Source organism: Rhinopithecus roxellana, chromosome 8 (assembly GCF_007565055.1).
Source record: "Rhinopithecus roxellana isolate Shanxi Qingling chromosome 8, ASM756505v1, whole genome shotgun sequence".
Taxonomy (NCBI): Eukaryota; Metazoa; Chordata; class Mammalia; order Primates; family Cercopithecidae; genus Rhinopithecus; species Rhinopithecus roxellana.
In genome coordinates, this window is record NC_044556.1 from 123,509,203 (window position 1) to 123,535,709 (window position 26,507).

Here is a 26,507-nt window from a genome sequence, read left to right on the forward strand (position 1 = left end):
GCACCCAATACAGGAGTACCAGATTTATAAATCAAGTCCTCAGAGACCTACAAAGAGACTTAGAATCCCACACAATAATAATGGGAGACTTTAACACTCCACTGTCAATATTAGACAGAACAACAAGACAGATGGTTAACAAGGATATCCATGACTTGAACTCAGTTCTGCACCAAGCAGACCTAATAGACATCTACAGAACTCTCCACCCCAAATCACCAGAATATACATTCTTCATAGCACCACATCACACTTATTCCAAAATTGACCACACAGTTGAAAGTAAAGCACTCCTCAGCAAATGTAAAAGAACAGAAATCACAACAGTCTCTCAGACCACAGTGCAATCAAATTAGAACTCAGGATTAAGAAACTCACTCAAAACTGCACAACTACATGGAAACTCAATAACCAGCTCCTGAATGTCTACTGGGTAAATCTAAAAAATGAAGGCAGAAATAAAGATGTTCTTTGAAACCAATGAGAACAAAGACACAACATACCAGAATCTCTGGGACACATTTAAAGCAGTGTGTAGAGGAAAATTTATAGCACTAAATGCCCAGAAGAGAAAGCAGGAAAGATCTAAAATCAACACCCTAACATCACAATTAAAAGAAATAGAGAAACAAGAGCAAACACATTCAAAAGCTAGTAGAAAGCAAGAAATAACTAAGGTCAGAGCAGAACTGAAGGAGATGGAGATAATAAAAACCTTCAAAAAATCAATGAATCCAGGAGCTGGTTTTTTTTAAAAGATCAACAAAATCGATAGACCACTAGCAAGACTAATAAAGAAGAAAAAAGAGAAGAATCAAATAGTCACAAAAAAAGTGATAAAGGTGATATCAGCACCGATCCCACAGAAATACAAACTACCATCAGAGAATACCATAAACACCTCTACGCAAATAAACTAGAAAATCTAGAAGAAATGGATAAATTCCTGGACACATACACCCTCCCAAGACTAAACCAAAAAGAAGTTGAATTGCTGAATAGACCAATAACAGGATCTGACATTCAGGCAATAATTAATAGCCTACCAACCAAAAAAGTCCAACACCAGATTCATAGTCGAATTCTACCAGAGGTACAAAGAGCAGCTGGTAACATTCCTTCTGAAACTATTCCAATCAAGAGAAAAAGAGAGAATCCTCCCTAACTTATTTTATGAGGCCAGCATCATCCTGATACCAAAGCCTGGCAGAGACACAACAAAAAAAGAGAATTTTAGACCAATATCCCTGATGAACATCGAAGCAAAAATCCTAAATAAAATACTGGCAAACTGAATCCAGCAGCACATCAAAAAATTTATCCACCAAGATCAAGGTGGCTTCATCCCTGGAATGCAAGGCTGGTTCAACATACCAAATCAGTAAGTATAATCCATCACATAAACAGAACCAAAGACAAAAACCACATAATTATCTCAATACATGCAGAAAAGACCCTCAACAAAATTCAACAGCCCTACATGCTAAAAACTCTCAAAAAATGAGGTATTGATGGAATGTATCTCAAAAAAATAAAAGCTATTCATGACAAACCCACAGCCAGTACCATACTCAATGGGAAAAACTGGAAGCATTCCCTTTGAAAACTGGCACAAGACAGGGATCCCCTCTCTCACCACTCCTATTCAACATAGTGTTGGAAGTTCTGGCCAGGGCAGTCAGGCAAGAGAAAGAAATAAAGGGTATTTGATTAGGAAAAGAGGAAGTCAAATTGTCCCTGTTTGCAGATGACATGAGTGTATAGTTAGAAAACCCCATTGTCTCAGCCCAAAATCTCCTTAAGCTGATAAGCAACTTCAGCAAAGTCTCAGGATACAAAATCAATGTGCAAAAATCACAAGCATTCCTATACACCAATAACAGAGAAACAGAGAGCCAAATCATGAGTGAACTCCCATTTACAATTGCTACAAAGACAATAAAATACCTAGGAATCCAATTTACAAGCAATGTGAAGGACCTCTTCAAGGAGAACTACAAACTACTGCTCAACAAAATAAAAGAGGACACAAACAAATGGAATAACATTCCATGCTCATGGATAGGAAGAATCAATATCATGAAAATCGCCCTACTACCCAAGGTAATTTATAGATTCAATGCCATCCCCATCAAGGTACCAATGACTTTCTTCACAGAATTGGAAAAAACTACTTTAAAGTTCATATGGAACCAAAAAAGAGCCCACATTGCCAAGACAATCCTAAGCAAAATGAACAAAGCTGGAAGCATCACACTACCTGACTTCAAACTATACTACAAGGCTACAGTAACCAAAACAGCATGGTACTGGTACCAAAACAGAGGAATAGGCCAATGGAACAGAACAGAGCCCTCAGAAATAACACCACACATCTACAACCATCTGATCTTTGACAAACCTGACAAAAACAAGAAATAGGGAAAGGATTCCCTATTTAATAAATGGTGCTGGGAAAACTGGCTAGCCATATGTAGAAAGCTGAAACTGGATCCCTTCCTTATACCTTGTACAAAAATTCATTCAAGATGGATTAAAGACTTAAATATTAGACCTAAAAACCATAAACACCCCAGAAGGAAACCTAGGCAAAACCATTCAGGGCATAGGCATGGGCAAGGACTTCATGACCAAAACACCAAAAGCAATGTCAACAAAAGCCAAAATTGACAAATGGGATCTCATTAAACTAAAGAGCTTCTGCACAGCAAAAGAAACTACCATCAGAGTGAACAGGCAACCTACAGAATGGGAGAAAATTTTTGCAATCTACCCATTTGACAAAGGGCTAATATCTAGAATCTACAAAGAACTTAAACAAATTTACAAGAAAAAAAATCAAACAACCCCATCACAAAGTGTGCAAAGGATATGAACAGACACTTCTCTAAAGAAGACATTTATGCAGCCAACAGACACATGAAAAAATGCTCATCATCACTGCTCCTCAGAGAAATGCAAATCAAAACAACAATGAGATACCATCTCCCACCACTTAGAATGATGATCATTAAAAAGTCAGGAAACAACAGGTACTGGAGAGGATGTAGAGAATTAGGAATGCTCTTACACTGTTGGTGGGACTGTAAACTAGTTCAACCATTGTTGAAGACAGTGTGGCGATTCCTCAAGGATCTAGAACCAGAAATACCATTTGATCCAGCAATCCCATTACTGGGTATATACCCAAAGCATTATAACTCATGCTACTATAAAGACACGTGCACGCTATGTTTATTGTGGCACTATTCAGCATAGCAAAGACTTGGAACCAACCCAAATGTCCATCAATGATAGACTGGATTAAGGAAATGTGGCACATATACACCATGGAATACTATGCAGCCATAAAAAATGATGAGTTCATGTCCTTTGTATGGACATGGATGAAGCTGGAAACCATCATTTTCAACAAACTATCACAAGGACAAAAAACCAAACACCGCATGTTCTCACTCGTAGGTGAGAATTGAACAATGAGAACACTTGGACACAGGGCGGGGAACATCACACACCAGGGCCTGTCGTGGGGTGAGGAGATAGAGGAGGGATAGCATTAGGAGAAATACCTAATGTAAATGACGAGTTAATGGGTGCAGCAAACCAACATGGCACATGTATACGTATGTAACAAACCTGCACATTTGTACACATGTACCCTAGAACTTAAAGTATAATTTAATAAAAAAAAAAAAAAAAGACCAAATCCAGGGTGCTGTCAGTAAAATATGGCCTCAGCTTCCAAATCAAATCGAGGGTGTGGCTGAAGGCCCTTTGTTAAGACCACCCAAAGATTCAAGGTTGAACTTCGTCTACCTTCTCAACAAGACTAAAGGCCACCTCAGACTCATATCTGCATTGTCTGACACAGTCAACAGTCTACCTGATAAGAAATTGTGAAGTGGGGTGGACTAAACCAGAGTCATTGAAAACAAACAGTTTTTATGGTAATTGTGCTAGATTGGACAAAAAGGGACAGAGACAGTTCTAAGTGAATATAAACCTCCCAGTTTTCTACAGGCAGAAATCAAACTGAGAAAGTCACTTGGCTACAAGCATGGATTATTTCCTACAGAAATGGAAAGAATGAGAAGAATTGGTATGTGTGCGCAGATGGATTTCAGAATTGCCACGGATCAGTAATTTCTCAAGCCATCCCATTCTTCCCCATCTTGAACAGTGGTGTCTGTTGATCATCACTGAATACTGGGTGTCTGGGGGGCAGATAACTTGTCTTTTTAGTTCACAGGTCTCTAGATCAAGAGGAGTCACACTTCAGGAGAGGCAACCAAGGAGCCTCTCACCTGGATTGCAGATCATGAGATACTGGACTTTGAGTCTGATAGCAAATAGGATGTAGCTTTTTGGATTCTTGGAAAAGGGTGAGTCTGTTTTACATGTAGGAGGGGTAGAAATATTGTGGCCAGTGGGCAAACTGTGGAGCAGTAAATATGGCCACAAATTCTGTGTATGTCTTACTATTAAGAGGTTGAGTCTATTGCCCCACCCCTTGACTTGAGGCAGCCTCATCCACAAGTCTGGAAGTTAGGTACTGGCCCTTTTGCCTCAGTTTTCCTCTAGGTGGCTTCTCATTCTTCAGAGGCTAGGTCATCTTCTTTGCATGGCAGTCTCAAGGTGGCATTCAGAGTGGAAAAAAGGTAGAAGCTACAAATCCTCTCAATGCCTAGGCTCCAGAACGTTCACAAAGCCACTTTTGCCATATTTTATGCTCAAAACAAATCACAAGAACAGCCCAAATTCAAGGGGTAGGATAAAGATACCACTTTTTAACAGGAGGCTCTGCAAAGAATTTGTGACCATATGGAATTTTCTACTGTGGACGAGAGCCTTTCAAACTCTGAGAATATGTTAAACTAAGTATAGAAATGTTTAAAAGAATGAAAATAATTTCTTAAGAAGAAATATGTTCTTCAAGCTGGGAGCGGTGGCTCACACCTGTAATCCCAGTTCTTTGGGAGGCTGAGGTGGGCAGATCACTTGAGGCCGGGAGTTTGAGACCAACCTGGCCAACGTGCCAAAACCCCATCTCTACTAAAAAATACAAAAATTAGCTGGGCATGGTGCCAAAACCCCATCTCTACTAAAAATACAAAAATTAGCTGGGCATGGTGCCAAAACCCCATCTCTACTAAAAATACAAAAATTAGCTGGGCATGGTGGCACACACTTGTAATTCCAGCTACTAGGGAGGCTGAGGCACAAAAATCTCTTGAACCCAGGAGGCGGAGGTTTCAGTGAGTCAAGATGGTGCCACTGCACTCCAGTCTGGATGACAGAGCCAGACTCTGTCTCTAAATAAATAAATAAGAAGAAATATATTCTTCAACAGAAAAAAACGAAAGCAAAAAGAAGGAATTTATATGTTAATAGAGATTTGAAGGACATATCAGTTCACTGTAATGTGTGGACTTTACTGGAATTCAATTTGAAAATATAAACTGTAAAAATAAATATTTGTCACATTTTTGAGACAATTGGAAATCTTACCACTGACTCGGTATTTGATGTTATTAAGGAATTATTATTCATGTTTAAGTATAATGTTAGTATTTTATGTTTTTAAAAATACTTTAAAATTTAAAGATATATACTGAAATATTTACAGATGAAATGATATGCCATGTATGATTTGTTTCAAACTAATACATAAGATGGGGGTTAGGATGCAGCAGGTATCAGTCACATGTGGATGGTTTTTAAGGTTGGGTGATGGGTACATGAGGATTTATTACACTAGTCTATCTACTTTTGCATATGTTAGGAGTTCTTAATATTGACAATAAATTTTAAAAAGAAACTAAAAAAGAATTCCGGGCATAATTAGTATTTTATATATATTTTATATTGAATAAAATTTGTTCTATTTGATTATAACTCCAGTTTAAAATGTATGATTTGATAAGCTGGTGTAAACTTGATTTTACCAGGTAATCTTCCTATATTTTATTAGAACATTTAAATATTAGTATTACAACATTTCAAGAGAATTTTTGATTCATCAGATTTATTTATTTATTTATTTTATTTATTTTTTTTTTTTTGAGACGGAGTCTCGCTCTGTCGCCCAGGCTGGAGTGCAGTGGCCAGATCTCAGCTCACTGCAAGCTCCGCCTCCCAGGTTCACGCCATTCTCCTGCCTCAGCCTCCCGAGTAGCTGGGATTACAGGCGCCCGCCAGGTCGCCCGGCTAGTTTTTTGTATTTTTGGTAGAGAAGGGGTTTCACCATGTTAGCCAGGATGGTCTTGATCTCCTGACCTCGTGATCCGCCCGTCTCGGCCTCCCAAAGTGCTGGGATTACAGGCTTGAGCCACCGCGCCCGGCCTTCATCAGATTTATTTTAGCTTATTGTCTCTCTAACAGCTATATTAGCACTTGAGAGAATTTTGTATAAATGGAACTCAGATATGTTACATTTATAAAAGCAATTTAAATATTTGAAAATGTTTAATTAGGCCGGGCGCGGTGGCTCAAGCCTGTAATCCCAGCACTTTGGGAGGCCGAGACGGGCGGATCACGAGGTCAGGAGATGGAGACCATCCTGGCGAACACGGTGAAACCCCATCTCTACTTAAAAAATACAAAAAACTAGCCCAGCGAGGTGGCAGGCGCCTGTAATCCCAGGTACTCGGGAGGCTGAGGCAGGAGAATGGCATAAACCCGGGAAGCGGAGCTTGCAGTGAGCTGAGATCCGGCCACTGCACTCCAGCCTGGGTGACAGAGCGAGACTCCGTCTCAAAAAAAAAAAAAAAAAAAAAAAAAAGAAAATGTTTAATTATCTGGTATGTAAATAGCACCAAACATTATTCTAAGGGCCCTCAAAAGTGACTGCTAAAATGTGCCAGACATAGAAACAGGATAATAAGGTTTCTGTCTTAAAGCCTCAGGAAGAAGGAAATTTTTTATTTTTTGACTTTAACAAATCACACATTAATTTTAACAATCAACAGACTGTCAGAAGATGAAGAAAAGTTTTCAAGTCATCTGAAAATCATACACCAGGATTAAAGACATTGCAAGACAAGAAATTTTAAAACATGATGTGAACAGCACCAACCATTTGTATTGTAGCTACATGCAATCTGGCTTCTTCTATTAAAGCTTCATCTGTTGTGGATTCCTTCTTCATATCCTTATGTGAAACGTGGGAAGACTGAAACGTACCAGACGACATTTTAAAACATAAAGAGATAAAGTTAAAAATAAGTAAAAATGATTAGGAACGGGCAAGTGCTACTCTCAACAAAGATTCCAGTAATTCAAAGCAGAATTGCTAGAATGAAGAGCTGTGTATAACGTGGGTAATGTTTTTTCATGTAAGAAGTGCTGCCTTCAATTGTGCTAAAGGAAATATTCATTTGGGGAGATTTATATCCCAAATTCTTCTCTAAACTTATCTATGTGCTTGACTGCTCTCTAAATCAGCCCGTGTTTTCTGCTTTTTATAACACTCCTACCAGGAGAGAATTCTCAGTATCTTAAGCCATTAAAAACACTATCTTGGCAGAGGCCATTGATTGGTACTCAACCAGCCAGATCGTAAAAACATCCATTCTCCTGGTATTTGGCAAATAAAGCTGGATAACCAAGACCTTCTCTTTAGAGACAGAATTCAAACTCATTTCACCAAAGTAGCAAGGCCAGTAACTATATCCCCTCAGTTTTCTGACGTTTAATTAGCAGAATCAGGTCTTTAACAATAGCCTAAAGCAAGCAAGGCAGACCAAGGGAAGGAAAGGAAAACTACTTTTTGCTAGGTATCAACTCACAGGAATGTATTCGATCCTCGTTTTATCTTCTACTAAGGTCCAATTAACATTTGTCAAAATTTTTTCTGCTTTAGATAAAGTTATTGTGTTCTGTACTATCTCCTGTATGTGCTGAGTGGCATTTTGCAAGGCCATTTGTCTTGGGAGGGAAAGAACACACAAATCTATGACAAAGACAAAAGCAAAGGCCTTAATAGAGTACAGTGAAGACTGCAAGGGAAAGCAAAAAAATGTTGTATGATTATGTAGTGAAATCTTGAGATCACCTGCAAACCAGAGTGGTTAGAGCAAGGACAATTTTTCATACAAAACTTTCCAGAAGATTACTGAACTATTTGTTTCTTTTTGGCTGTATAGCTCAACTTTATCTGACTCAACTGCTAAAAAAATGTTTATTAGTTTCCTTGCTTTCCCTATAGCTAAAGACATGATGACTTCAACGCACCCAATCCATATTTCTCAAAGTGTAAAGGGTACAGGTGGAAGGGCTGCCTATTAAACTATGCAAATTCCTGGGTTCTACTCCATACCTACAGAATCAGATTGGCCTGAAAATTTACATTTTAACAAGTTCTCCAATTGTTTCTTATACTGTACATAATAACATTTAAAGGCCAGTGCAATAGAGATCCCTCAAATTTAACATCTCTGTTTTCTGGCCAGTGAATCAATATGTTCAAAATGTGTAGTATTTTGCATTTTCTTGAGGTTTCTATAAGGTTCACTTACCAAAGAGAAGAGTTTAATGAGTAAATGAGCTTAGTCTACTTACTCAAAATTCGATCTCAATAAAGCTGTTCTCTCATAATTGCATATGAAATGTCTCTTCAAGGGCTAAATGGCTTCTAAATGTTTCAGTGTAACTTTATTTCACTCTCTATGGGACACTGGGTACAATGGAGTGATTTGAAGTTTGGGGATCCAGAAAGGTCTACAGGGATATCCCTCTCAAGCATCAGAATCAGTTCACTGTAACCCAGAGCAAAGAGGCATCTGACTGCCTGCTGCCTTGGATTTAAAATTCCCAGGGCTAAGACCACACAAGGAGAAAATGTATTCATTTGCCCAATTAGATACCAACCATATGACGGGGCAACAGTCACTTTCCAGTTACTCAGGGGAAGTATGAAGGCATGTGAGCTACTTGGTGGCACTAGTATATCTGAATGTACTCCCAGTGTTTAAGATAATCCTGGAAGAGTATGAGGAGGAACCGCTTAAAAGCATTAGACCAGGTGGAAGGAGTTGGTTTGAACCTCTGACTGGTAAAACTCAAATCCGACAAGCAGCTGTTAAATGTGTACCACATGGTATTTCTAGAAAGAATGAACATTGAAAAGATAAAGTACTTGCTATATAATCTTTATTCCAGAGTGAATTAAAATAAATTCTGAAGCTTGGTTAATACAACCAAAAATTTATAGAGGGGGGAAAAAAAGAAACAAGAGAAAAAAAGCATTGTCATGGTAGTAAAATCCCTCACTGTTCTCACTTTTGAATACCAGAGTAGGAGGAATCACAAGAAAGGAAGCATGAGAGAAACCCACATATTTTGTCTTCAAAAAAGAGAGCCAACTGGGTCAGGATCCCTGGCAGCCAAAGGGATTTCGTGGGAGGGAAAGTGTGAGCAAGACTTCAGGCATCAAATTAACTTCACTCATGCTGCCTTGTGAGCTTTGCCAATCCAAGCACAGCTTTTCACTATAAACAATAACCCGAGACCATGCACAGTGGCTCACACCTATAATTTCCACACTTTGGGATGCCAGGGCAGGAGAATCCCTTGAGCCCAGGAATTCAAGACCAACCAGGGCAATATAGTCAAGGGCTATGAAGTCATTTAGCCTATTTCTACCAAAAAAGAAAAAAAAAAAAAAATGAGCTGGGTGTGGTGGTGCAAACCTATAGTCTCAGCTATTTGGGAGGCTGAGGTAAGAGGATCACTCGAGTCCAAGAGGTCCAGGCTGCAGTGAGCCATAATCACACCACTGCATTGCAGCCTGGGTGACAGAGTGAGACCCTGTTTTTTTTTGTTTTGTTTTGTTTTGTTTTGTTTTGTTTTGTTTTGTTTTTTGAGGCGGAGTTTCGCTCTATCACCAGGCTGGAGTGCAGTGGCGCCATCTCGGCTCACTGCAACCTCCACCTCCCAGGTTCAAGTGATTCTCCTGCCTCAGCCTCCCAAGTAGTGGGACTACTGGCACGTGCCACCACGCCCAGCTAATTTTTGTATTTTTAGTATAGACGGTGTTTCACCATGTTGGCTAGGATGATCTCTATCTTTTGACCTCGTGATCTGCCTGCCTCGGCCTTCCTAAGTGCTGAGATTACAGGTGTGAGCCACTGCACCCGGCCCTGTATCATTTTTTTTAAATGAAGAAGAACAAACACAGCCTGTTGGGGTGGTGAGCAACTGTAGTCCCAGCTACTCTCTGAAGGCTGAATCCAGGAATTTGAGACCAGCCTGGGCAAGATAGTGAGCTGTCGAAAGAGAGAGAGAGAGACAGAGAGAGAAGGAAGGAAGGAAGGAAGGAAGGAAGGAAGGAAGGGAGGGAGGGAGGGAGGGAGGGAGGGAGGGAGGGAGGGAGGGAGGGAGGAGAAAGGGAAGGAAGGAAAGGGGAGGGGAGGGAAGGGGAGGGGAAGGGAAGGGAAGGGAGGGGAAAGGAGGGGAAGGGAAGGGAAGGGAGGGGAAAGGAGGGGAGGGGAGGGGAAGGAAGGGGAAGAGAAGGGAGGGAAAGGAAGGGGAAGGTAGGGGAGGGGAGGAGAAGGGAGAGGAAGGGAAGGGAGGGGAAGGAAGGGGAAGAGAAGGGAGGGGAGGAGAAGGGAGAGGAAGGGAAGGGAGGGGAAGGAAGGGGAAGAGAAGGGAGGGAAAGGGAGGGGAAGGGAGGGGAGGGGAGGGGAGGGGAAGGGAGGGGAGGGGAGGGGAGGGGAGGGGAGGGGAGGAGAAGGGAGAGGAAGGGAAGGGAGAGGAAGGGAGGGGAAGGGAAGGGAGGGGAAGTGAGGAGAGGGGAAGGGAGGGGAAGGAAGGGGAAGGGAGGGGAGGGGAAGGGAAGGAAAGGGAAGGGAAGGGAGGGGAGGGGAGGGGAGGGGAAGGGAGGGGGAGGGAAGGGTCCATAACTGGGGAAAAAGGAGAGCTGCCTAAAATCTGCCCCATGTACTAGCCTCACTCAACCATTGGAGCCCTTTGCTTTGAGGTGGGCTGTCACAGGAAGTTCTGCAACAGTGTTTTGGAGCACAGTTCTAAGAATGTGCAGGACTTTCTGAAAACACCCGAGCAGAACAGTGTTGACTCTTATGAGTAGAACAGGATAAATATATCAGGTTACTTCCATATTTAGAACAACTCTCCTTCAACATTATCCTTCCTTTGCCCTCACTAGTTCCATGCTCTACAAGAAACCTTTTGATTACCAATCTGGTTTATCTAGAAAATTGGTATCAGAGGTGAATACTGTGATAATGGTCACAAAAATTTCACACATAGAAATTCATCCTCATTATAAACTAGTAAATTGGCCTTCTGGTTTACTGATGAATCTGTGAGTGTGGTGCAGGCATGCCTTGTTTCATTGTGCTTTACCTTATTGTGCTTTGCAGATATTGCAGTTTTTACAAATTGAAGGTCTGCGGCAACCCTGCATCTAGCAAGTCTATCAGCACCATTTTTCCAACAGCATGTCCTCGCTTCATGTCTCTGTGTCTACATTTTGGTAATTCTCACAATATTTCAAACTTTTTCATTATTATATCCATGAGGGTGATATGTGATTAGTAATCTTTGATATTACTAATGTAATTGTGTTGGGGCACCACAAACCGCACCCACATAACACAACAATCAGTAAGTGGTGTTCTGACTGCCCCTCAGACTGGCCATTTCTGCATCTCTCTCTCACTCTCTCCTTGGACCTCACTATTCCCTGAGACACACAATATTGAAATTAGGCCAATTAATAACCCTACAATGGCTTCTAAGTGTTCAAGTGAAAGGAAGAGTCACATGTCTCTCACTTTAAATTAGAAACTAGAAATGATTAAATTTAGTGAGGAAAGCAGGTTGAAAGCCAAGATAAGCCAAGCACTAGGTCTTTTGCACTAGTCAGTCAAGTTGTGAATGGAAAGAAAAATCTCTTGAAGGAAATTAAAAGTGCTACTCCGGTGAACACACAAATGATAAGAAGGCAAAACAGCCTTATTGCTGATATGGAGAAAGATTGAGTGGTCTGAATAGAAAATCAAACCAACACAACATTCCCTTTAGCCAAAATCTAACCTGGAGCAAGGCCCTAACTCTCTTCAGTTCTATGAAGGCTAAGAGGGGTGAAGAAGCTGCAGAAGAAAAGTTAGAAGCTAGCAGAGGTTGGTTCATGAGGTTAAAGGAAAGAAGTCATCTCCATCACATAAAAGTGCAAAGTGAAGCAGCAAGGGCTGATGTAGAAGCTGCAGCAAGTTATTCAGAAGATGTAGCTGAGATCATTGATGAAGGTGATTTTCAGTGCAGATTTCAATGTAGATTCAGCAGACTTTCAACATAGATAAACGGCCTTATATTGGAAGAGGATGCCATTGATGACTTTTCATTACTTAAAAGGAAAAGCCAATGCCTAGCTTCAAAGCTTCAAAGGACAGAGTTAGTTAGGCTAATGCAGCTTGTGGTTTTAAGTTGAAGCCAATGCTTACTTACCAGTCTGAAAATCCTAAGACTCTTAAGAATTAAGCTGAATGTATTCTGTCTGAGGTCTAAAAAAGAAAAAACAAAGTCTGGATGACAGCACATCTCTTTACAGCATGGTTTATTAAATATGTTAAGCTCACTATTGATACCTACTGCTCAGGAAAAAAAGATTCCTTTCAAAATATTACTACTCACTGACAATACACTTAGTCAGGCAAGAGCTCTGATGGAGATGGACGAGGAGCTGAATGTTGTTTCCCTGCCTGCTAGCACAACATCCATTCTGCAGCCCAAGTACCAAGGAGTCATTTTGACTTTCAAGTCTTATTATTTAATAAATACATTTTGTAAGGCTTTACAGTTGTCATAGATAGTGATTCCTCTGATGGATGTGGGGAAAATCAATAATAAACCTCATGGAAAGAATTCACCATTCTAGGTGCCATTAAGAGCATTCATAATTCAACATTAATAGGAGTCAGGAAGAAGTTGATTTTAACCTTCACAGATGACTTTGAGGGGTTCAAGACTTCAGTGGAGAAAGTAACTGCAGATGTGGTGGAAATACCAAGGGAACTAGAATTACAAGTAGAGGCCAGGCGCAGTGGCTCACGCCTGTAATCCCAGCACTTTGGGAGGCCGAGGCGGGGGGATCACGAGGTCAGGAGATCCAGACCATCCTGGCTAACACGGTGAAACCCCGTCTCTACTAAAAATACAAAAAAAATTATCTGGGCATGGTGGCGGGCGCCTGTAGTCCCAGCTATTCAGGAGGCTGAGGCAGGAGAATGGTGTGAACCTAGGAGGTGGAGCTTGCAGTGAGCCGAGATGGCGCCACTGCACTCCAGCCTGGGCGACAGAGTGAGACTCCGTCTCAAAAATAAATAAATAAATAAAAAGAGCCTGAACATGTGACTGAATTGCTGCAATCTCAGGATAAAATTTGCATGGATGAGGAGCTGCTTCTTATGGATGAGTAAACAAAGCGCTTTCTTGATATGGCATCTACTCCTGGTGAAGATGCTGTGAACATTGTTGAAAGGACAGCAAAGGATTTAGAATATTTTATAAATTTAGTCTCTAAAGCAGTGGCAACAGGTTTTGAGAGGATTGACTCCAATTTTGAAGGAAGCTCTACTCTATGTAAAATGCTATCAAATAGCACTGCATGCTACAGAGAAATCTTTCATGGAAGGGTCAGCTGATGTGCCAAACTTCTTTGTTGTCCTAAAGAAATTGCCATAGCCACCCAATCTTCAGCAACCACCACCCTGATCTGATCTGATCAGTCAGCAGCTATCAACCCTGCACCAGCAAAAAGATTGTGAATTGCTGAAGGCTCAGATGATTGTTAGCATTTTTTAGCAAGAAAGCATTTTTTCATTAAGGTATGTAAATAGTTTTCTTAAACACATGCTTTTGCATTATAATTGACTACATTACAATGTAAACACAACTTTTACATGCACTGGGAAACCATATAATTTGTATGACTTGCTTTATTGTGATATTTGTTGCATTATTTGCTTTGTCATATGGTCTGGAATTGAACCTGCAATATGTCCAAGTTATGCCTGATATGTAAATCTCCAGTAGTCTGATCAATTTTAAATACCTGGACAAAATCGGGTCTCTGTAGCAGCAAAGCTGAGGATCAGGCCATGGCATATTGAACTATACTAAGGCTCTGCTATAAGACTTTGCCTAATCTCACCCCAGTTTTCCCCTCTCCCCTTGACCCTACTGCCACCAAGTATCTTATCCTGGATTTCTCTGCTGAATGTCTATTTGTTATTTTATTATATTTATGCATTTTATTATAAATGGCCTGAGATTCCTTTTAGAAATAACCAACTGTAGCAGAGCCTGCTGTTATCTCCCAACATCCATTCTCTTTTTCTTCCTTCTGCCAATAGAATCTCTAAGCTTTGGCTGATCACATCGCCAGCAGGGAAAGATGATATTTCCCAGCTTCCCTTGCCCATGTGTGTCCATGTGACTAAGTTCTGGCCAATGGAATGTGAGTGATAATGATATATACAGAGGGAGGCTGCTTACCCTCCATTGCCACACACCCCTCCTCCGCCTTTCCCCTTTCTAGTTGGTTGGATTGTAGACATGGTGGTAGTGAGCAGGCTTCTACCCTGTGGACAAGAGTAGCACCCTAGGGCATGGAAGAGCAATCAAACGAAAGGAACTTGGATTTCTAAACAACCTTGTAGAGTAGAACCATCTCACACTTCTGGACTTTTTGGTGGAGGGAAAAAAACCCTTCTGTCTTGTTTAAGCCTCTGTTCATCTGGCTTTTGTTAAACTGGCTGAACCAATACCCCAAGCAATATGCATCTAAATATATGAATAAATGAAAAATGAATAATTTCTAAACCAATTCCTTGAGCTTCATGAGAAACGTGCCCATGACACCCAACAATAACCTGTTTGTATTATTCTCCCCAGCTAATTCATGAATGAGACATATACTTTACCTAACTTCCTGGCTGACTGAGTCATCACGTATGAATTTATTCCCATTGTCAGTAATGATATTACTTGCACATAGAGTATAAACTAAAAACAAAGCACATAAATAGTTAGAACCAAAATATTAAATAAGTACTCCAACAGCAATCATTGTTCAATTAGCCACCAACAAAATTCTATTAATATCTTAATCCACATTTTAAAATCCTATTTCTGACAAGTCAGTTAAGGCAAAAAGGCAGTTTTGTGGACATTGCCTGAACATACTACACTGGGGCAGACATTAATTTTCAATCTGAACGAGGAAAACAATAGACTGGAGATTCTGTGCTAAGGACACTGAGGGAGGAGCTCTCCACAGTTGCCACTCCCGTCAGCAGTCATGCAAAGACAGCACAGTGGTAGCCATCCCAGGCATGGCTGTGGAAACTGCAGGGTGGAGAGAAAGCCCAGCAGCCACAGGCGGTGGTGACTGTGGGCAGCAGAGGGATATGTGCCTGCCACCAGCATTTACTACGGCTGTACCAGAGGTTCTGAAGGAGAAGGCAGGAGCTGTGGTGAGGCCTGCAGAGGTGCTGTGTGGAAGCAGAAAGATAACTAACATTTGTAGGCCATGACTTTGCCATTTCTTAGCCATGTGACTGGGGGCCAGTTAATTTAACCATCACTCTGAGCCACAGCATCCTTCACTGAAAAGAGGAGTTAATAGTAATTTCTCCTCCAGTGTCTCCCACGCTTAACTAATAACAATCACCTGAAGTGCTTGTTAAACCTACTGACTCCCGCTGTGGGTTGTGATTCTGTAGGTCTAGGGTGGAAGCAATGGGACTCTTAACACCAGACAAAACTAAGAAACACTGTAAAATGATGCCCAGGTGCTAGTTAACTTCTCATTGACTTGGTTTTAGGCCAATTCCTTGCATAAAAGAGAATCGAAGGAGCTGTAATGTTGATTATTTTACTTTTCTTTTGGAGCATGGAAAGAACCAAAGTCTTTGCAAAACCACTGGTTATTTGAACTCAAAATTAATGCCCAGATCAGGCCCATGGATATAAAACCTCAGAAAAAAATGTGGTGAGGAATATGAATATGATACTCCATCAAAAATAGCACTTCCTGTTTGGGGAGTTAGGGCACCTGAGGTCTTTCCCTCTTCTGCTACATACAGAAGGCTACTCTGATTGGATTTCTCTACATGCAAGATGGAGAGGTCAATAGTTGCTCCCAAAAAGAAGGTATTAAATAAATACTGTATTCCTTGGGCCTTTGGGACAGCAGCAAAATAGTAAAGAAGTTCTGGGATGGAAATTGGACAATAGCGACAAACTCTGTACATCAACCTCCAGATTCCTTGGTAGATGAGTCAGTGCTCTTGAGCTCATATCATTCAAGAGGTTTTCCCCCTCCCAGAAACAGATTTGGGATTTATCTTATTAGAAGGTAATGAGAGGCTGATCCTGGAGATTTCTAGCAGCTTCTGGAAACTTCTCTAGCTAGCTCACAGTGCTGTCACAAATGACAAAGTACACGGCCAGCAGTTGCACTGGGCTCTTTGAATCTTGCCTGGACTGTCAGATGCAGCCACCACCAGACTCCCCAGAAATCCACCAGTTAACCCATGGGGAAAGGCTTTGAGAAAGAGTGGAAAGGAAATCGTTTTGTTTTGTGCTACAGATAATGGAGTCTTTGCCCAGAATTTTTCGAGAAATAAATTTTTTTAAAATTAGCCCTAAAGACATAAATCTAACTAGACCCTTCATTTAAAAATGTATAAAATATTTTTTACCTTGGTATTCTTACCTAGCATTTCAGTTTTTGTTCTAAGAACTATAAGGATTAAAATGCTCTTGACAAGAGTATTGTATTTTCATGCTTTCTGGCAGCTATTGAAAAATAGTATTTGTACTCAGGCCTGGTGGCTCACGTCTGTAATCCCAGCACTTTGAGTGGAGGCCGAGATGGGTGGATCACCTGAGGCCAGGAGTTCGAGACCAGCCTGGTCAACATGGCAAAACCCTGTCTCTACTAAAAATACCAATAATAATAATAATAATCCAGATGTGGTTGTGCACACCTGTAATCCCAGCTACTTGGGAGGCTGAAGCATGAGAATTGCTTAAACCTGAGAGGCGGAGGTTGAAGTGAGCCAAGATCGTACCATTGCACTCCAGCCTGGGTGACAGAGCAAGATCTTGTCTCAAAAAAAAAAAAAAAAAGAAAAGAAAAGAAAAGAAAATAGCATTTGTGTATTCAGTAACATTTATTGAGCATTTATTAAGTGTCTGGTATTTTATTGAGCATGATCTCAATTCTCAACTAAAAGTTGAAGCTCAGCAAGGCTGGGGAACTTCCTCAAGATCACCCAGCCTGTGAATGGTGGAGTCCAGATCAAAGCCCCAGTGTATCTAATACCACATCCATAACTACCCCATGACTTGGTCCCTTTCACATTCTCAACATAAATAACGTTCTAATCTGTTCCTTTCTACTTAAAATAATGCATTTTAAAAATCTAATTCAAAGCTGGTGAACTTTATTACTGGGTTCTCTGACAAGTGGGCAAGATAAGTAAAAATGACAAATACGAATAATCATGAGATATGATCTTTCCTACCATTTCTGGTACTTCCACTTTCTGTTCAGCAAGATTATAAATATCAGGAGCCAAGAGTAAATTAAAAACTCCTTTAATTCCAGACCACGTGATTACAACTCCCCATCGCCAATTATATTCATAACTTGAATGCATCAAAATAGGGCTCACTAACAAAATAGTAAGCAACCTGTGGAGAGGGAAACATTAAAAAAAATCACATCTTGTTTATTAATGTTATTCATAGTTGAAAGCATGTACTAAATAGTAAATTCAATATAAAAATTTTCAGGAAAGAAAAAAACAATGCAATTTATTGTTACGTCCTTCCAATTTTCTCGGACTAACCAAATCTACTATTTAAATTTTGCACATGACACTCAAGTCTTGAAAAATAATGCTAGAACTTCTAAACAAATATAAGGAATTATCAACACTACTGTATAATGTTTGGATTTGGGTAGTAAATTCTCACAGGGAAGCCTCTTCTAAGAATGCTAACAAGCTCATCTACTCCTGAAAAGCCATACACGACTGGATTCAAAATTACAGTGGGGGCATGTGCAGATCATGACTCATATGTAAAATTATTTTAGACACATTAATAAACTTAACCCAACCAAATGTCTATTGAGCTCCCACAAGAATCATAAGCTAAATGTCACACAAATAATTTTAATTGTGTGGCTCCCTGTTTTTGATATCAGGAAATGACATAAGTTGTTTCTATTTTGGTTGGACTCTGATATTTTAGGGAAAGGTTATTTAGTGAGCCAAAGGTTATTTAGTGAGTTACAGACGTGAGCCACCTTCTTGCTCTCCAGATTACTTTTCTATAGGACCCTGTGCCAAAATTTAAAATCTATCATTAAGGGACTGGCCCTGAGAGAATATCAATACTGTACTTCAGATAATTTAGAACAAATGAAATTTCAGCAAAAGTGAAAGCAGATATGTTCTTAGCCTCAAAAAACTATTGTGTATCAGTTGATCAGCTACAATTGCACAAGTCAATTTACAGAATTCCAGTCATTGAGAAACAGAAAATCTACAATTACCACCTATAATGTATAAAATTATTTGGTCAAACTCCTCTGCCTTGCATGCGAGCCTTTTGCAGCGTGACTCTTACCAACCTTTTCAGCCTTACTAAATAACCTTTCCCTAAAATATCAGAGTCCAACCAAAATAGAAACAACTTATGTCATTTCCTGATATCAAAAACAGGGAGGCAGAATAGCAAATACTCTGAAGTCAGCCTACCTGTGTGAAATCTAGGCTTGCCTTTTACTAACTGCATAACTACGTAAGTAAGTTATTTAATCTCTCTGTGTCTCAGCTTCTTCATCTGTAAAATGAAGATAATAACAATTGTACTTGTCTCAAAGGATTATTGTGGTAATTCAGTTAAATGAGGCAATTTACTCAGGGCTTAGAATGATGCTTTGCATGTGGTCAGCACTCAATACATAATCAATACATAATTATAACTATATATGATACATACGTATCCATAAAAAATATTCAATCAGCAATGCTTATTATGTTCATGTATTCCCATTTCTTTATCTTGGCTCATCCTCTCTGAAATATTTTTCTCCAGTCTTTACAGAAAACCCCCACACACGTCAAGGGTCAACTTAAGGATAATTCCCTCCATTAAAGCCTTTCCTCTGGTGACGTGGAACCATCAGTTCAGCAAGATCTCTGGCACTCACTGGCCGTTTGACCTTGGAAAAGGTCCTTTGCTTTTCTGGGGTACAATTTCTTCAAAATGTAGAAAATAACAGAGATAAATAATTGGAGATGATAACTCTTATCTCCTAGTGTTGTTATGAAGATGAAATGAGATAATGGATGTATACCTGAGTCAAACAGTGTGCTAAAGCCATGTTTCTTTCTTTATGACCAATCTCAACTTACACATGAGCTCTCATGGCAGAACGAAATCTTAACTTTCAAATGGAATAACTTAGTCTTTTCTAGTTTAAACATTCTTTGGGTATAACTTGATCTTGCCTATACAAACAGTCAATTCAAATTTCCCTCTAAAGAGCAGTTTGTCCTGTTTTCCAAGATGCTCCCCCTGCCCTGCCTTCCCAGGACAGGGTCTGGAAACTCACATAACTCGTGGCATCAGGGAAAGGCTTGCAGAGAACATCTATCGATTTAGGTGACTTGTGTTACTTGTGTTTGGCCTTTGGCCCCTGTTCTTGAGATATCTACTGGGAAGTATTCTTGGTCTATTTTTTTCAGTAAGGCCAATGCATGGTAATTGCTCGGATGACCTGTCTCCTCTACCAATGAAATGACCACCACCACCATCCCAGCACTGCAGATCCCTTGAGGTCTGCTGCCACTCCCATTCGACCCTAGGTTTGAATGGTCTCCCATGCAGCCCTCCGACTTGGGGTCACTTTGGTGACCCTTCTGGCAAACTCACCAAATATCTTCTGAATTCACCACAGAGGAGGAAAGAACTTCAGATTTCTTCCATGTCAGAAACAGATTAAGGATCAAAAGTACTATCTCAGGCCTATTGTCTACTTACCATTTCTGCTCAGTAGCCTTAGGCCCATGTCACTCTAGGAGGCTGTATTTTCTCAGAATTCCAAACCGGAGGTACAGGTGGGGATGTGATGGGAGTGGAGCAGTGTCCTCACCCTGGTCTCAACCCCCTCTATAATCAGCAATGTTCTACTTCCCCTTCCTGTTTGTCATAGCCTCCATTATCTTGACCATGGCATAAAAGAAAATTATGTAACCTGAATCTACCAAGCTTGTCTCTTGATATGAAAAAAGGATATTTTCAGAATTTAACAAAGTCTTCTCTTCTTCAGCAAAGCCTGGCTTTCAGAACTGTTTTCTCATTGTGTGGTCTCAAAAATATTCAGAAATCAAGAGCTACATATAAACTCTGTATTTTGGAATTTCATCATAAAATCTTAATCTTTTTTAGCTGAATAGAAGGAAGGTCATACGTAAAGAAGTATAATACGAAAAAGAAAACACATTCATATATTGCAGGAACAGCACTCCTTTTATAGTGGATATTGTGGTGTTCCATTTAGACATCCTTTTCGGGGCTGACAGCCCATCCTCCAACTGGTAGGAATTTGAGGATTTAAATGGGCCTGCATGGCTCTGCCTCTCACTGCACATTGCTCTGGGCCACAGGGACTTGCCCTCCTCAAAGTTGTTGCCTCTCAAGGGATAGCCCTTGGCCAATGACTGCATTATGAAGATACAAAGGCCTGTTCCCTTATCTCAGTGTGGGATGACTCTGAAGGGCCCTTCCAGCTCCACAGTTTCCCATAGCTCAGGGGAGCCTTGGATGAAACTGTGCTGTGGGTCAGCTTCTCCCCTTGCCCAATTCTGCCTTCCACACTTGCCCAATAAACCTTTTGCCAACAACTCTCCCAACCCTCCTAACCCTCCCTCTCAGATTCTGCTCCCAGGAAACCCAATCTATGACTCCTTCGAATTTGTAAATCTAGCACAGGGCAGGCATTCCACAGAACCCCTCAGCTAGCTATGAAGCCTCATAACACGTTTCTTGTTCCTTTTCTATCTTTCTTTCTTTCTCTCTTTTTCTTTCTTTCTTTTCTTTTCTTTCCTTCTTTCTTTCTTCTCTTTTTCTTTCTTTCTTTCCTTCTTTCTTTTTCTTTCTTTCTTTCTCTTTTTTATTTTTATCTTTTTTTAGACAGAGTCACGCTCTATAACCCAGGCTGGAGTGCAGTGGAGTAATCTTGGCTCACTGCAACCTCTGTCTCCCAGGTTCAAGAGATTCTCCTGCTTCAGCCTTCCAAGTAGGTAGGATTACAGGCATGTGCCACCGCACCAAGCTAATCTTTGTATTTTAGTAGAAACAGGGTTTCACCATGTTGGCCAGGCTGGTCTTGAACTCTTGACCTCACATGATCCACCCGCCTTGGCCTCCCTAAGTGCTGGGATTACATGTGTGAGCCACTGTGCCTGGCCCCATAACATATTTCTTAAGCCTCCTATATGAAGCTTATCTTTCCTCATGTCACAGTTATTTACATATTTATTTTATCCCTCCAACTAGATTTTAAACTTCTTGAGGAAAGGTACTGTGTTTTATGCATCTCTGTGAACCTTGAGACTTCAAACAGCAAGTCCTATTGTATTTACATGGTCACGGTCACTCCTTTTTAGAGAAAGAGACGTGGGGTTGCTGTTTGCCTGGGATGGAGCTGGGGGTAACGGATGTCACCAGAGACCAGGGAAAAAAATGTACCATATTGTTTGGCTTCTGAGCTGAAAGACTACTTATTTTTAAGGCAAGTTTGCATAGTTGTACAACCAAGACCTGAAAGGAGAATTAGCTGAATCAGCATCCTCTGATCTCAGACTAAAGAGTTGATAGGAGACAGTGTCTCTATTCTACCCTTAGTTCCAGCTCTTCACACTGGTGGAAGCTGGTCAGAGAAATGTGGGGTCCTGCTGATGAATGGAGTATGGATGGGAAGTCTGACAGTCCCTCAGGAGTATGACTAACCTGAGGGACGTAGATACAACAAAGTCTGGACTAGAGCCCCTGTCCAGGCGACAGCCTTCAAGGACATGAGCAACTGGTCCCAGAACAGGCTTGACCAGATAAAATGAACATCACTGGTCCCTTCCATTGTCACCACCACTGGCCAATCACACATGAAAAAGATCAGCCACTCCCACCCATTCCCCCAAGGACTGACCAATCACATAAAGGACACACACACACACACACACACACACACACACACACACACACGACTGTAACTAATCTAATAATCCTGAAGTGACCTGGAAAGTCACTAGATTGGAATGAATTTACCTGATTGTATGTAAACTAAATCCACCAGGATCCAGCTCACAGCTATATAGTAAAGCCAGTTCTAGAAATAAAATTTCGGCCGGGCGTGGTGGCTCAAGCCTGTAATCCCAGCACTTTGGGAGGCCGAGATGGGCGGATCACGAGGTCAGGGGATCGAGACCATCCTGGCTAACATGGTGAAACCCCGTCTCTACTAAAAAATACAAAAAACTAGCCGGGCGAGGTGGCGGGCGCCTGTAGTCCCAGCTACTCGGGAGGCTGAGGCAGGAGAATGGTGTAAACCCGGGAGGCAGAGCTTGCAGTGAGCTGAGATCCGGCCACTGCACTCCAGCCGGGTGACAAAGCGACACTCCGTCTCACAAAAAAAAAAAAAAGAAATAAAATTTCATTTTTTTGAGTACTAAAAATCTGGGCACCATTTTAATAGGAATTAAGTTATATGCCCATTACAACTCTACAGGGAAAAAAATTCATTAAGGTCATCGTTCAAGTCAGAAACTAGCCCCTGTGCCCAATGACTATTGAAAAAAATTCAGAGCTCCCTAGAAGTGTTGACTGCAACATCAAAGAGGCCAAATTAATCTTTGTCAAGGTGGAAATCATTTATACTTGTTTTTTCTAATTTTGTACTTCATCAAAGTGAAATTCTGAGGTCTGAATTTTTAAAAATATCTTTTTATGAGTTTCATAATGTTTATTTTTCTGATTATCAAAAATGCAAGCAATCTCACAAATTTTAACTTTCAGTCTACCTTCCAAGATTATTAATTTTAAATATTCTTTAAACATTTTCTACATAGTGGAGCTTAACAGATTAGGAACGATTTTCTATTAATCTTAAAAATATACACATCAAGGGTAAGTGATTTTACAAATGGAAAGTGCAATATTTTCTTTTCCATAATTCACACCCCTCAGGACCTTTGGATTCTTTCTAATTTTTCATCTCTATGAATATGACTACAATGAAAACACTTTGAAAAAAATCATCATCCAGATTTTTTTAAAAATTTAACAGCTTCATTGGTATACAGAAATCTGCACATATTTAGCATATATAATTTGATGAGCACATTGTCCACTCCACATTTTAAATCACAGTCTTACAAGTGGAATACAAACATTAAATCATTAACTATACAAGCAAGTGTTCTATAATACTTGCAGGGAGTGCTAAAGGGAGAACTACACAGTGACTAAGAGTGTGGGAGAGCAGTGCCTCCCCTGGTGGAGGTGGACAGCAGGGACCAGAAGCATGGAGGCTTTCCCTGAGGAAGGATGGTTTGTCCTGTAATCTGAAAGTACCAGGGGCCAGGATGAAGGACAGCCAGAGGACAGCTATGGAAGGACCTGAAGGAACAAGTATCTGAGGAACTTTGTCACACATGTTTGGAGTGAAGAGAGCAAGCAGCAGAGGGTCCTTTGAGCCGGCTGATGAGGGGGGCAGGGCCACTGTTTCACAGGGTCTTTATCACACTCTCACAGGGCTGAATGCATGAATTTTAGGAACCACTGATTTTACCACTTTTCATTTTATTTTTAAAAATTTCTAGTGGGTTTAAAACTTAAACATGTTTTAGCCATTAGTATTTCTTCTTTTATGAACTTGTCATATCCTCCATAATGTTTATTATTTTTTAAATGCCCCCTCAACCCAGCTTTTCCCAACTCCAGGAAGAACTGGGAAGAGAAGGCAAGGCCAATCTAGTTACTTTATCTTGGTTTTAAATGATAAAACAATACATGAATACTGAAAAAAAACTCAAATAGTAAAAAGTATATGAAAAATTTTTTAATTTTTAACTTTTGTGGGTACAGAGTAGGTGTGTGTATTTAATGGGTACGTGAGATATTTGATACAGGGCATGCAATGCACAATAATGACATCATGCTAAATGCAGTATCCATGCCCTCAAGCATTTATCCTTTGTGTTACAGATAATCCAATTAGACTCTCTTAGTTATTTTTAATTGTACAATTAAATTATTATCAACTATAGTCACCCTGTTGTGCCATCAAATACTAGGTCTTACTCATTCCTTCTATTTTTCGTACCTGTTAACCATCCTTACTTTCCCCCTTATCCCCCTACTACCCTTCCCAGCCTCTGGTAACCCCCCATGAACTCTCTACCCCCATGAGTTCAATTGTTTTAACTTATACATCCCACAAATAAGTGAAAACATGTGAAATTTGTCTTTCTGTGCCTGGCTTATTTCACTTAACATAATGACCTCCAGTTCTTTCCATATTGTTGCAAATGACAGGATCTCATTCCTTTTTATGACTAAATAGTATTCCATTGTGTATAAGTACCACATTTTCTTTACCCATTCATCTGTTAATGGACACTTAGGTTGCTTCCAAATCTTGGTTATCGTGAATAGTGCTGCAATTAACATAGGAGTGCAGATACCTCTTTGATATACTGATTTCCTTTATTTGGGGTATATATGCAGCAATGTGATTGCTGAATCATATGATAACTCTGTGTTTAGTTTTTTGAGGAACCTCCAAAATATTCTTTGTAGTGATTGTACTAATTTACATTCCCACCAACAGTGTATGAGAGTTCCCTTTTCTCCACATCCTCACCAGGATTTGTTATTGCCTGTCTTTTGGATATAAGCCATTTTAACTGGGATGAGATGATATCTTATTGTAGTTTTGAGTTGCATTTCCCTGATGATCAATGATGTTGGGCATGTTTTCATATATCTGTTTGCCATCTGTATGTCTTCTTTAGAGAAATGTCTACTCAGATCTTTTGCCCAATTTTTAATCAGATTTTTATATTTTTTCCTATTGACTTGTTTGAGCTCCTTATATATTCCGGTTATGAAACTCTCATCAGATGGGTAGTTTTCTTTTTGCTTTTATTTTTTCTTTTCTTTTCTTTCTTTCTTTTCTTTTCTTTTTTTTTTTTTTTTTTTTTTTTTGAGACAAAGTCTCACTCTGTTGCCCAGGTTGGAGTGCAGTGGTGCGATCTCAGTTCACTGCAACCTCTGCCTCCCGGGTTTTTCAAGCAATTCTCCTGCCTTAGCCCCCCGAGTAGCTGGGACTACAGGCACGCACCACTGCACAGGTGGGTGGTTTCCTCCCATTCTGTGGGTTGTCTCTTCAATTTGTTGATTGTTTCCTTTACTATATAGAAGCTTTTTAACTTATGTTATCTCATTTGTCCATTTTTTTCTTTGATTGCCTGTGCTTGTGGATTATTCCTCAAGAAATCTATGCCCTGACCAGTGTCCTAGAGGGTTTCCCCAATGTTTTCTTGCAGTAGTTTCATAGGTTATAGTCTTAGATTTACCTATTTAATCCATTTTAATTTGATTTGTGCCTATGATGAGAGTTAGGGGCCTAGTTTCATTCCCTTGCGTATGGATATCCAGTTTTCCCAGCACCATTTATTGAAGAGACTGTTCTTTCTCCAATATACATTCTTGTCACCTTTGTCAAAAAAGAGTTCACTGTAGACATATGGATGTATTTCTGGGTTCTCTTTTCTGTTCCATTGGTCTGTCTGTTTTTATGCCATTCCAATGCCGCTTTCATTACTATAGCTCTGTAGTATAATTTGAAGTAATGTGATTCCTCCAGTTTTATTTATTTATTTATTTATTTTGCTCAGGATATCTTTGGTTATTCTGGGTCTTTTGTGTTGTCACATAAATTTTAGAATTATTTTTCCTATTTCTGTGAAGAATGGCATTGGTATTTTAACAGAGGTTGCATTGAATCTATAGATCATTTTAGATAGTATGGACATTTTAACAATATTGATCCTTCCAATTCATGAACATGGAATGTCTTTCCATTTCTGTGTATCCTCTCCAGTTTTATGCATCAGCATTTTATAATTCTCATTGTAGAGATCTTTCACTTCTTTGGCTAAGTTAATTCTTAGGTATCTGATTTTATTTGCGGCTATTATAAATGGGATTACTTTTTAATTTCTTTTCACAGTGTTCACTGTTGGCATATAGAAATGCTACTGATTTTTGTATGCTGATTTTATATCCTGCAACTTTACTGAATTTGTTTATCAGTTCTAATGATAAACTGATAATTTGTTTATCAGTTTTAATTTTTTGGCCTTTAGGTTTTTCCAAATATAAGATTGTATCACATGCAA

General features: G+C 40.0%; 1 protein-coding gene across 1 annotated transcript in view; it reads right to left on the minus strand.

Moving 5' to 3' along the window:
- Window positions 1–26,507, minus strand: part of SLC9C2 (solute carrier family 9 member C2 (putative)) — a 100,774-nt gene that overhangs the window by 38,836 nt on the left and 35,431 nt on the right. The window contains exons 9-12 of the mRNA XM_010367402.2: window positions 17,556–17,724; window positions 14,946–15,027; window positions 7,788–7,951; window positions 7,076–7,171 (exon numbers count right to left, since the gene is read on the minus strand). Of these exons, the coding sequence (XP_010365704.2) occupies window positions 7,076–7,171; window positions 7,788–7,951; window positions 14,946–15,027; window positions 17,556–17,724 (511 nt within the window). The remainder of the gene's footprint in view (window positions 1–7,075; window positions 7,172–7,787; window positions 7,952–14,945; window positions 15,028–17,555; window positions 17,725–26,507) is intronic.